The 13,864-nt window shown below is 40.9% G+C and overlaps 1 protein-coding gene across 5 annotated transcripts in view; it reads right to left on the bottom strand.

Annotated features, from left to right (window-relative positions):
* si:dkey-34e4.1 (carboxyl-terminal PDZ ligand of neuronal nitric oxide synthase protein) overlaps window positions 1–13,864 on the bottom strand; it is a 45,922-nt gene that overhangs the window by 7,052 nt on the left and 25,006 nt on the right. For 4 of the 5 annotated variants that reach the window (XM_067484625.1, XM_067484620.1, XM_067484621.1 and 1 more), the window contains 4 exons: window positions 12,584–12,756; window positions 9,906–10,067; window positions 8,801–9,005; window positions 7,639–7,960 (listed from right to left, as the gene is read on the bottom strand). In XM_067484625.1, the coding sequence (XP_067340726.1) occupies window positions 7,639–7,960; window positions 8,801–9,005; window positions 9,906–10,067; window positions 12,584–12,756 (862 nt within the window). Of the gene's footprint in view, window positions 1–1,346; window positions 1,632–7,638; window positions 7,961–8,800; window positions 9,006–9,905; window positions 10,068–12,583; window positions 12,757–13,864 lie in introns of all 5 variants that reach the window. The other variant, XR_010911613.1, reaches the window with a different exon arrangement.

Here is a 13,864-nt window from a genome sequence, read left to right as displayed (position 1 = left end):
ACTGAGAGGGACCCAGGTGGTACAGTGAGGTTACAGGGAGCAGAGGTGAAGAAGGTGCAGGACTTTAAGTACTTAGGGTCCAGAGTGTGGAAAAGAGGTGAAGAGGTGAGTGCAAGCAGGTTGGAACGGGTGGAGAAAAGTGTCAGGTGTGTTGTGTGATAAAAGAGTGTCAGCGAGAATGAAAGGAAAGGTGTTCAAGACGGTGGTGAGACCAGAGATGTTGTTCAGCTTAGAGACAGTGGCACTGAAGAAAAGACAGGAGGCAGAGCTGGAGGTAGTAGAGCTTAAGATGTTGAGGTTCTCTTTGGGAGTGACGAGGATGGACAGGATCAGGAATGAGGACATCAGAGGGACAGCTCATGTTAGATGTTTTGGAGATAAAGTCAGAGAAGCCAGATTGAGGTGGTTTGGAGCGACATGATTCACTGTGGCGATGATGCACAGTGCAGTTACATAGTATATTTTTATAATGGGAAACATGGAATGGAAAATTGTTTCTTTCAATGAGTCTCTTTTACGCAATAATCCAGGTTCCATCAGAAAAACCCATTGACTTTGGTTGGCCTAAAAAAACACATGTCACCCCTATAGGAGTCCATTTAATGGGACCACAAGCTTCACATTCCTTTTGTTTATTATTTGTCTATAACAGGATTCCAATAACTTACGTACTAAACTATTATCTAGACTATTTCTAATCAATTATAACCCCGCACAAAATTGAATGAGTTTGTTTCCATATGCTCCTCTACTGGCTGGATGGGTTTATCACGGCCCCCATCTGGAACATGACGATTTGGTAATACAGATTAAAGCCAAGCATGCAAGTGACAAAAATACACACTGAAATAACACCATTTATATAGTAACACAGCGAGTGTAAGGCAGATACATCAAGATGTACTTCTCAGAGCCTCTGCTCTGACAGGTTTACTGTTACAGGATTAAGCTGCACTGACACAATAATACTACATTTTGACAAGAACATTTCTCCTTTTCCTGACAAAGGTGTAAGAGACGAAACAAGCGCTCACAGTCCAGCTAAATTGTGGAAAACACACACACATTCCTAACGTGCAAAAGACATGTGTGACCCACTGATTACTTTAATGCTAATGTGGTTATGAATTTGCAGAGCCACATCCGAATGTAAATGGAAGATATTATGCAGTCATTAGCAGAGAAATCACTGGTGGGCCCACACACGAACCAACTAACACCCACACTGCTCATCCACCGCATGCCCAGTCCCATGCTTGTGCCGCACACACACACACACACACACACACACACACACACACACACACACACACACACACATGCTGGGTGTTTTCAGTAATACTCACATAGAGGGAGGAGAAGGGGCAGAAAGGAGAAGAGGAGAAGAGGAGGAGAAGAGGAAGGGGCAGTGGCAGAGAGCTCCCAAGGCATCTAGGGAGAGGCAGGCTGGAAGAGTAAACGAGGAGAGGGACAGATATGGGGACAGAATGATGGAATGCATGTGGGTTTAAGGCAGGGGGTTGCTGGGCAGGTGTTACTCTGGGGGGTCAGTTTGAGTGTTTGAACAGAGTGAGAGGAACATGAGGGATGGTTAGATGAGGAAGAGGAAGAGCAGGAGAGGGTCCTCACACCTGTACCAAAGAGAAGCAACAGTTAGACTACTTAGGAACAAGGAGCTGCAGTATGTTAGGGGGCAAGACGGGGGAATTTAAAAGCCAGTGCATGTGTCGACCCATCAAAGCCAGCGTGTCCAGGATTTTTACATTTTCAATTTTGGCGACCCAGCTGTTCTATGCAAAAAAGACAGTGGTACACAGCTGTGCTGCTATAGAGATCTCACCCATAGACACAGATATGAGTGGGTGAACGCAACATGTAGACTGCACCACTGTTTAAACTCAGAGGAAAACTGAAACCTTTTCAGATACGGTTGTATCGGGGTGCTGGTGGTGTTGCAACCTGGGTTGTTCAAAAGGCGTTTTGGAGCTTAATGTGTTTTTTTTTATTTATAAGCTTTTAAAATACAACTGCCAAATTCATAGGATGTTTTTGGTAAGAAATTCAGGGGTGGGGGGGGCTTTAATTTCAAAAAGATTCAGTAGCAAAGGAATGCAAATAAAAATAGGATAAATGTGTTCTCTGACACACACTTCAACTACTGCTACAGTACACCTGGCTACTCTAACATTCTAGGTCTTTCCATCCTGTGTTGCTCTTTTTAAGGTTTCTCTCTGCTTTTTTAGACTTTATCATTCTTCAAAGTAAAGATTTAAGCATAATGTATAATGTATATTGAGAAAATTGTGAGGCAATGTTTGTATGTATATGTATATATATATATATATATACATATATATATACATATATACATATACATACATATATACATATACATATATATATATACATATATATATATATACATATATATACATATATATATACATATACATATATATACATATATATATACATATATGTGTATATATATATATATATACACACACATATATATATATATACACACACACACACACACACATATATATATATATATATATATATATATATATATATATCACAAAATGGCTTGGCTTGAGTGCCTGTATCAATCTTTGCATTAATTTATCCTATTTTACTAAGACAAAAACTTGCTAATAGGGAGGCAACTATTCAAAAGCATCTTAATTCTTATTTACCCTTTGGGAAACTGCCAACGGAGATGAAAGAAAACAAGCATTATTTGTGTGAAGTGTAATGAAAGACATAAGTAAAATGATACACATGGGAAGTATGAGCTGCCGATTTCTGCAGATGCCTACTTAATCCTGGGCTAATTAAATGCCTAATAAATGAAAATAAATATAGAAAACAAATCAACAGAGGTATTTAAGATGTTAAGACGAAGCCCCCACGGCGTCTGCAGTGCATGTGACTCATAAGTACAGTGAGCTTATTTACTTCACTTTTCAATAAAGCAGAAGAAAGCAGGCAATGAAGAGATAGTGGGAGCGGCAGAGATAGAAGGAACCAGGACATTATTTTGAACACTGAAAGAACAAGTAGGGGGTTTTAACTCAGAACAGATATGGGCCTTTGTAAAGAAATTCACCCACCGAAGTGTGAGCGTGTGTGTGAGTGAGTGAGAGACAGAGAACAGTATCTGAGTGGAGTCTTTAAGCATGTGGGTGGATGACGGGAAAATTCTGTGTCTGCCAATCTTTCATTTCAAGCAATTGTATTCTAAGACGTAGGCTAGCGCGTCCAACATGAGAAGAGAAAACCACCCTAAAACCACCACAAACACTAAAAACAACAGTTTATACCTCTAAACAGTGGTGTGCAGCAGCGAGTACATCCAGCTGACAATACCAGCTCCACCTTAATGTCTGGAAATAGCATCCATTACAATCACAATCACATCAGCGCAATCAAATTACTGACCAACGAGGCTGCCGGTACAACTCTGACACAGACGATAATGCTGATGATGAAGAGTGGAAACATACGAGCACACAACAGCAACAAGTATAGCGAGGAAGTGAAGATCACGAGATTGGTCAGGAAATGTGAAAATGTGATTATGAAACGTACAATACTGTCAGGGACAAAGGGTGTGAGTGCAGTGTATACGATGCCAGAGGAAACATGACTCACTTGTGAATAATACATAGTTGGGTGTACATATACAGTAAGCTGGCCACCATGTGTGTTTGTTCTTGCTCTGTGTGGGCATGCTGCAGTTTTTAGCAGCATGACTCTAGGGAAGGTAATGTCCAACACTTTGATCCAGACTGAAAAAAATCTTTAAATCACTGGTTGTACGAATATGAAATGTTTTCCGCATAAGGAAATCCGGTGACTATTTCTACTACTGTGGCAGTCAACTGCCACGATGACTTTTTTCACCTCGTGACTTAATCACCACCAGCAGGTCTCTCTCTGGTCAACTCACCAGCACCTGCTGACTACTGTAGCTGACCACCCTCATTTAGATCTACAGTTCTTCTCGTCCACAGACAGCACCTGGGGGTCTCCACACCACACAGATCCAAATTAAAGCTCACGTGGATTTTTTTTATCTTGCTTTGTACCTCATTTGTAAGTCACTTTGGATAAAAGTGTCGAATGATTCATTTAAATGTAGTCATCCAGCAGCCCATTACTGTAGGTTGATTTATGGTTTGGGTGGTTAGTATTATCCGATGGATACGTATGAAGAGTGGTGCACATATTTATTTATGTATTTATTTATTTATTAAGGATGAACTGTAACAATTTTAGGATGAACATTTTAATACGTCTAATATATTCCAAGTATTCTGTTTGTATGTTATTATACCTATTGTGAGTCAACTAAAACACGCTGAGCAACGTTTTACACCAACCAACTATTCAGCTATTCTGTCTCCGTCAAAGTTTAAGACTGTTTAACTATACTGTGTAACTATAGGTACCATATTAGACTTCCTCTCATTGATTTGCCCCTCGCTCTGTAAGTGTGTGTGTGTGTGTGCTACCAAAGTGAGAAACTATCATATTCTTAATGTGGACATGCAGTGAAGCATGGTAATATTAGTATTTAGCTCAAATCACCATTGTGCCGAAGTTCAGCCCACAGAGCTGCTAGAATGGCTGCAGACTCTCAGCCTTGTTTTTTTTGTGTTCGTCACATAAAGAGGTTAATGATTCAAAACGTAGCAAATAACAGTTACTGTGAGAGTTGTGCCCACAACATGTATTTTAAGTCTACTGTTACATCCTGTTTTGTTGTGTAAAGCTTGACTCACTACATTGTTAGATGCAGCGTGCAGTATGATGCTGACCATGCACAATGATCATATAGTAACATATAGGGGGGTCTGGAAAGCACACATGGCTACAGTCCATGCTGGGCCATAACGCCTGTGTGACTTAAAGCTAAACTGCACTAATAATGTGAAGTGAAAGCTTTCCATCACTCTGCATGACTAGAACTGGACCAAGAGGAGAGGTCAGCTGAGGCCGGATGAAGAGCGGGAGCACGAGGAGGAGGAGGAGGAGGAGCAAGAAACGACAGTAAGAGAGGGTGGCAGAGGATTTTCTCTCTGTTAGTTCACAGGATATAAAGTAAAGCCACTCAGGCTGTAAATATTGATTGACAGGGGAAATCCAGAAAACACTTGCAAATGGAAGCAATAAAACTTACTGTGCAGCGGGGGGAGGGCTGGTACAGGAGTTACAGAGTTCAGCCCAAGAAACACAATCACACTACAGAGCTAAAGTTTCCATTTCGCAAACCTTATTTTTCTGATGCTTTAGTGAGATTAAAGTATCTAGTCGATGGGAAGGTCAAGGTTGTTTCCATAGCATGAATTAAGTTCTTTCCAGGATTCCTGGAAAAATAGAGTCAGTATTTCTGTCTGTCTTATCTTTACAGCAACAACCTGACTGCTTCATTATTGTTATATGCCATTTGTGTACAAGCCCAGTATAAAATTTTATGATTGCTATTCCAGTAAAGATGGTTCCACTTAGGAGAGGAGGCAAACAAAAGTCAATAAAAAAGCAGTGGGGAGGCAGAGAGGGAGAGAGAGACTTTAGAGACACAATATAAAATGCCTGGGTGGGATATTTCTAAACTACTGCATCAATATTTTTTAAGGTTCTGAGCCAGAGAATAGAAAATGTGATGGGGAAGAGAGGCTCAGGAAGAAGAGTGTCAAAGATACTGGTGGGTACGTATTTCAAATAAAGCAAAAAAACACAACACACCCTCAGAAGAAATGTATCTTCAGATAGATGTCACTTTTTGAAGGAGATTTAAAATTCCCTTTTGTCTTGTTGACCCCCCCCCCCCCCCCCGTTAGTTAAAAATATTCTGACATAAGTAGCAGGGTAGGGTTTCAGGTTGTGAAGAGATGGGAGCTAGAATTGGCTGGAGGTCTGTGCAGCAGCAAACCACAGGATGTGAGTCTGGCTAAGTTACAGACTGACAAACAACACATACTCTACACAGAAGAACAAAGCAGACACTGCAATTACAGCAGACACAAGCAGGCCTAATACACTGCACACAGTCGAGTCAATTCCAACTAATTTTTCTCTCCTTGTCTGTTGTAAAATCAATGATAATATGCTCTCTTTGTAAAGCTCATTGCTGAATCAGAGAGAGAACACAGCAAAAAGCAAGAGAACAAGGGCTTTGATGCTCTGCTTGTTCTTGCTGTATGCAGTACATGTTTTAATGTTTTTATTTTTATTATTTCTATAGCTGGTCAGTGTGATGGTTTAAAGGAGATTAGAGCTAAAAGCAATTACAGTGTAAGGGCTTATTGTGTATCACTGAGCTGCATGCATGTTCAGACAATAAGCCCAAAAGTACAGCAGGAACACCGCTTTGCAAGATAAAGTGAACAAGACAGCTAGAAATAGAAACTCAAACATCCCTGAAATGCAAAACACATCCATCATAAATTATTTTAAAGAAAATGGTTCCATTCACTACAGTATCTTTGCTCTCACGACGTGGGTTTTAATGGCTTCTCAAAGTAGAAACCGTGGTGGGGGAAGCTCGAATACAATCACCAGGAAGGATTAAAGCTCATGGAGTTTCCATATTTGCTCCTCTCTTGTCTGGTTCCCACTTTCAAACTCAAACCCAATCCTTTCTTAACCTCAACCCTTCTCCGTGTGTTCTGTAATCCCCTGATTACAGTCACAATTTCATTAGCTGGAGGCTGTTTTCTGCTGAGCTGAGCTAATCACACTAAAAGCTACAGGCTGTGTGTAACTGTGTAGCCTGGTTACCTCAAATACAAACTGACTGGCGCCACATTAGGAATGTGTTTGCACTTTAAAGCAATAGTTGGACATGTTGAGAAATACTCAGCTAGGCTCTCACAGATTTTACACTTGAGGAGAGCTGCTAAATGCACCTGTCTCTTTTCAGACTTCTACGGTGCAGGTGCTTGCAGGTATCCCAGTTAACCTACTGCAATTAGCACCCGACGTTTTATATTCAGCATGGCCTAAACATTCCAAGGTTATGATTTCCGGATGCCAATATTTTTTTAGTTTTCTTCAATTGTCCTAAAACTCAGAACATCTTTATTCCCCAATGTAGATGTAGAAGTAAGACAAAAAATACAAGTAACAATAATTATTATGAACATTTTTCATGTTACACTCTTTAGACAACACTAGTGCACAGAATGTCCAATGGACATGGAACTTATATTTTGGCAAAATCACATTACTTTATCAAATGATATATTAATGAGACTTGCAGTTTGTTGAAAATCTGCAAATGCACAGACCTAAAAGAAAGTGAGTGTGGCGACTTACAGCCAGAAGGTGAATAAGAGTTAGAGCTGCTCAGTCTTCTCCTACAGTTGACAAGGGGTCTAAAATATTTACTTATAGCTCCATAGTAGATGTATTCATGGGGTTAGGAGCAAAAGCAAACCCACTGAAAAGTGTCCTAAACCCAGCGGTCATCAGAACCACATGAAAATGTGCCAATAATTTGTCAATTAGTCTTTTCCCAAAGTGACCTTATACCAAAATGACCTGCTTATTGTACAAACTTTGTGCCAGTTCAGTACAAACAAACATTATTTTCTTTCTGTGTAATCATCAGCAGATCGACTGTCTTACTTTTCATCCACGTTGGTGGAGTTTGTCAGTGTAAGTGGGACAATCTCAGTACACGAACGCTCCTTGTTGTCTGCTGTCCCGTTAGCCCTGCTGAAGAGGTCCACGTCTCCATTGACCGATGCAGCTGGTTTGGAGCCGTTTTCCAGGTTGACCAGGTTGAGGTAGGACTCAGCACAGTCCACCTGGTTGGGGGAGAGGGGTGAGGTTTGCAGTGGCCATGCAGACGTGGAGTTAATAAGCTGATCCAGGGCTTGACTGTAGTGATTCTTCAGATTTAGAGACAGAACTGATGTAGAAACAGGGCTGGATGTAGGCTGTCCAGCTGGAACAAACGACACAGAGAATAAATACCTCACTGACTTTTCCTTAAAAAGCTCTGTGCTGGTTAGAAATACTTTAATGCAGGCTTTATTTTAACAATCAGTCTTATATAATATCCCGCAAATTATTTCAAAGTTTACTATGTCCAATATTCAACATCAGCATTAGGTGCAGTTTGTATTAATGCAGACACACATGACACATGATAAAATGCTAAACTTACATAATAAACATGCACAACACTGAACATGTTAGCAGTGTTACTGATAACATATCAGCTAAACACTGTGCTTAAAAACAGCCTCGGAGAGTTTCTAGCATGGCTGTAGACTGTTAATGGACGTTTGGAAATTCCAGCGTGCTTTTGTAAAATTCCAGGCTTCTCAATATTGACCAGAACACATGTTGAAGTCAGTTTCTTCCAGTTGCTTCTGTACTCTTTATCACTGACGGCAGATTTACATCAGACTTTAATTTCTGTGACTTAAATGTCTCCACTGATGCTGTAATAAAGACATTTTCAACATTAAACTAGTCTCACCTGGGGAATAGTGTTGTTTCTGCTCAGTACAGATCAAATTCAAATGCTAATTTTATATGGAAAAGGACCTGAGTGTATCTGCAGAACAGGGTTCAATCACCGGCAGCTGTGCATCTGCCCCATCGAACGCAACAGATGATGTTTGTAGGCAGGAAGCCAGTGAGAGATCATAGTTTGTGTCCCGACTGTTTACATCAGCCCCAGGCCACCAGGGGAGTGAGCAAATGGGGACGGCAGCATGCAGGGAACCTGACCTGACATGAGCTCGTCTGAAGGATTACACTGCTCCCAATCACTTACTATGTCCATTAGCCTGAGGTTCCTTTAGTGGTTTGCCTGGTAGTTTTGTTTTTGGGGAGCGAGCCTCCAGCTCTTTCAGTTGCTGCACCAGCAGGGCCAAGTGCTGCAGCAAGTCCCTGTTCTGGAGCAGCAGCTGGTGGACACGGGCCTGAGCCTCCATACGGGCGGCTGTCTCCGCTGCCATCTGATCCTTCAACAGCTGCACCTGTAGTGACAACAAAGTACAAGGTGTGGTTGTGAGTCAACTGGTTTGATTTCATACTTACGCCAAAAATAGAGGCGGTGAACATTCAGATGTTGACAGTGAAAGCATTAATGAAAGGGGAGCATTTTGATAAGGCAGTGAAATCAACTAAATCGTGCATGAAATACTTCAGTAAATAAGCATTTGTCCTGCAGTTCCACAGCTGACATTATATAGATGACTTTTGATAAACATCTTACTACCTTAAGAAGCTTCATTTGTGCATTTATTTCAGCACATAATGTGTTTTCTTATGCTGCACTGACTGTCATCACCCATTATTGTGCTGGTGCTGCCCCCTAGTGGGAAAGCATCTGTGAGGGACATGCAGCACACAAATGCAGCACAGATCATTGTGACAGAGTGAACTACAGTCTAGGTCTGAATAGGTGTGTCCGTCAAGATGCAACTCACCTGATTTTTCCAATGAATTTTCTAAAGTGTGTATTAGCCTTAAGCACAGTAACAGTGTGCATGGAATAAATGTCCATATTGGAGAAAAGGCTGCAGGCAGTCATCATCACAGTCAGGTGAAACAGGAAATGATACATGTCACATTTCCCTTTTACCAAAAACCTGTGAGTGTAGTGTTTCATTTATACAATATAGATTATTTATTTATCCCTTATATAATTGATCTGAAGAGAGACTATTGATCTGAAAATAAATCTTTAGAAAAAAGCAAAAACTACTGCTAATTTGTGAGAAAAAGAGCAACCAGCATGAGCGTGCATTGTATATTAGTATATTACAGTAGGTTCAAAGGTAGTTTACAGTTTGGTCACAATGTATTTTCAGCCAAACTGCACCTACTGCTGTGGTTGAAACAAGCTGTACACTGTGTACCAATCTGTTTCTCACCTGTGCGACGGCCACCTGTGTGTGCTGCTGCTGCTGTTGTAGCTGCTGCTGAAGAAGCTGCAGGTAGTGCTGCGATGCCAGCGGAGTGAGCGACTGAGAACAAGGGCTGCTGGGAGTAACGCCCTGCGATGTCACCGTGAAGACAGACCTTCGATCAAAGTCCTGAGGAAGGAAACATACAGAAAAATACATTTTGCTTATGGAAGTATCAAGGTAAAAATGTTTAAGCTGACGTGGTGCTTTAAGTCTCTTGCATCATGCTCCCTGACACACACTGTACTCACACTGTGCAATGGTTTACAACGCTGGGCCCCAGCACCAACAGTGCTGCCAGTTTTTCATCCTTGCTATACAATAGGTGCTATTTTTAGACCGTGGACACCAAATGGATGCAATTAATGAACCAGTAGGATAGAAATCACCCAGCCCTCTGAGTCACTGAGACCAGGGCTTGCACCTCACTGATCTGAAGCTCCCGGGAGTCCTGCTGAAACTCCACACCAGAACTGAAATAATCTCTAAGCTCATTATCGTACCGTACACTGTCCTCCTCTTTCTCATGTCTCCCATGCTCCTTCCTCAGGGGTGTTTTAGATGATTTTCCGGATGATCTATGGTAACCAATATTTTCTTGAAAAAAAAAAAAGGGGAGCAGCTTCTTACCCCCCCCCCCACACACACACAGCATAGACACAGCATGTGTAGATAGCTTCAGTGTTCAACTAATTATATGTATATGTACAGACACATGTAAAAATGACTTTGTTATGCAGCGTCTACTGTAACTCCTACATTCAGCCAGTAGAGGGCAGAGCAGCTCACTGTAAAAATGCAGTGATCTGAGATGCTGAGATACTGAACAGAGATGCAGAGCTACCTTTTTATATCTTCAGCATTTGACTGTTTGTTTTTGGGGTTTTTTTTGTCCTTTTGGCTTTTACTGTGAGTTCAGGGTCACCACAGCATGCTGATTTGGTACAGTTTTTACGCCAGATGCCCTTCCTGACGCAACCCTCTCCAATTTCTACCGGCCTTGAGACCGGCTCAGCGCGGCTGGGGATGGGCCGTTGGGGGTTTGTTGTCTTGCCCAGGGACACTTTGGAATGTGGTCGGGAAGAGCGGGGCACGAACCTCCGACCCTATGGTCAGTAGGCGGCCACTCTACCAACTGAGCCACTGCCGCCTGTGATTTCGAAAAAAAATTAAGTTTGCATTATCAGTTTTACAATTTATGAAATCTAGTAACACTCTACTCACTGCAATCTCCCTACTTTTTATTTTAAACAAACATGAGGTTTAGAACACATTATGTAATTATAAATGTGTTATCAGGTTGAAACACTTTCAGCTTCTAAAATATTTTGTCTACACCCCTGTGTTGCCTGTTTGCAACCAGCATCTTGTGAAGTCTGGATCTTTCTGCTGGCGTTCCTTTCCATTATCTTGATGTGGCACTATCCCTCCTATCACACACTTCTCTCTCTTCTTTCCACTTCCCTCGCTCTTTGCTTATCTCCATAGAGCAGATGCACGCAGAGCTCTCGTGGGATTATGGTGCCGTTTTTCAGAAATCAAAGGGAACAGACTGGGTTTGTGGGATTAGGTGTCCCCTTTTCTGAGCCAGCACAAATTTTCAGGTTCCCCACTCCAATCCCACTCACTCTCCCTTTCATCAGCATGTTAACAGGCATGTTTACCACATTGGCTCTGATGACAAAGCCAAAGGAACACATCCTGACACACTGAAGCCTTCATGTTTGAATCATTTCATCCAGTCTTATCTAAGTGTAAACTTATTGAAAGAAAAAACTGTCAGTTCCTAACTTCAAAGAGGTTCAAACACTGCGATATAAGACAGTGAAACAAGCATGAGCATAGTGTTTTTAACTCATGCATGAGAGAGACCAGGTCATTTTACACCTGCATTATGAACACTAAGCTGGACCTGTGATTGGTCACAAAGAGCTGCAGCCAATGATCTTCTCAGGTACTGCAGTAGATGACAAAGCACTATACTATACTATACTTAGTTAGTTCAACGAGCCATTTGGCAGTATTACGAACAGATAAAAGCATCAAAACACCACTAAAAGGCACGAGAGCAGAGCCAATGTACTGTAGCTATAAAGATGAAAGCAAAGACCTGTAATCATAAAAATGTGGATGCTGCTGCTGCTTCAGCCCTGTTACCTGTGTCAGCAATAAAGAGGGAACCTTCATTACAAGAATAGTGGAAATAAACTGTAATATGAATGTGGTGTTTATAGTGTTAGTTTGTTGTAAGGTTTAGCTGTCCAATGACCATGACAAGAAATACTGGCATTGTAAAGGAGATACTCCACTTTTACAATTTTAAAATGCCAAAAAAAAAAAAAAAAAGAGTCTTCACCCAAACTGAAAGTTGACTTCATTTATCAAGTCATTTATATTTCATTTATCGAGGTGGATGGAAATGTTTGCACTGATATAATTGTCGATATTTTACAATAACTTTTACTTTAGCATTTGCATCAAATCTCACTCTGGTGTTTTCATAATTTAATCTAAATCCAGTGTCACCTTTGATATTTAAAAAGTAAGACTAGTATAATATTAGGTTGAGGCCAGTGGACTGGCAATACCCCTGAGCACTTAAGTGTGTGTGTGTGTGTGTGTGTGTGTCTCCTACGGTATCTTACTATGATGGTCTGTCCGGGTTTGACCATGTTCAGCTCAGCAAGACTCTGCAGAATTTCATTGACTGCCTTTTCACACAGTGAAGCACCAGCTGACGGATCTTCTCCTCCTCGTTTTCCTCCGTGTTTGCTCTCCTCATCTTCCTCCCCTCGATCTGTCACTGCCGGTTTACAACCTACAGAGGAAAACAAAAATAGTACAATTACCTCCTACAGCTTTTGGGTAGTGTAACTGAATGTTCTTGAATGCTACCGTAGTACTCTTTGTTATTCAAAATGCCAAATAAAACAGTGATATTAATCGATACACTTAATTTATACTGATGCCAAGTTTATAATTTCCTAAAATTACGCTCATGATCGGTCACATTGGCAAACACAGTTTTGCGTTGTCTAATGACAGTTGCCATAATCGACTCCAATCGCTCCACTCCATGAGAAATGAGTGCAGCACGAGGACTCGGTGTAAACTGAGGTCCAAAGCAGCTTGATGTCGTCCCTTTTCTCTTCCAGTATAGCAGCACATCTGTGTTGTTACGGGTTGATCCCTTACGAAATTAATGAGTGAGTGATGTCCAACAGTTCCATTTAGGCCATAAAGATGAGTGCAATCAAACTAACCAGGAGAAAGGTCAGGCTTCAGCCAGGGAAACCATCATAATGAGGAACGCAAAGCGACCAATACATGATCATAAACACCAAGTTTCCACAGTAATCATGTTCAGACCAGAAGTTAAGAGGTAAAATGTGGGTTCTTATGGACCAGCATGGTTCTCTGAAGAATGGTTGCACTACTTCAATGATAAAACATTTATAATAGAGAAGACACACATCAAAACCAAACCAAGCAAGCACACGACATTCTGCTGCCATTCTATTGTTGTAAAGAGTATAAAAAATTTAGATTGTTTTGGTGGGTGGGCTTTTATTTTTATATTGTTTTCCATTCTGCTGTCACTTTTGTCATGTTTTCTTATGCTATTAACGGTGGGATAAGACACTGTTAGTTTAACTTGTTTGTAGAGTAAAGGTTCACTTTTCCCTTTTTGTTTTATATTTACAAGTGTAGTATACGTGTTAATTAGAAAATGTCGGCATGCTAATACACTAAAAAGCAGTGAACATTACATGCTAATTTAAAAATCTGTATGTGAACATTCTCCATCGTGAGCATATTAGCTCTGAGCACTGTTGTAACCAAACACAAGCTCACAGAGCTGCTAGAAAAATCAGTCAACATTTCAATAAAATGCTGAAATGCTTTATCATTTTTTTCTGACTAAG

Source organism: Channa argus, chromosome 18 (genome assembly GCF_033026475.1).
Source record: "Channa argus isolate prfri chromosome 18, Channa argus male v1.0, whole genome shotgun sequence".
NCBI classification, from domain to species: domain Eukaryota; kingdom Metazoa; phylum Chordata; class Actinopteri; order Anabantiformes; family Channidae; genus Channa; species Channa argus.
This window is presented reverse-complemented; position numbering and strand designations above follow the sequence as displayed.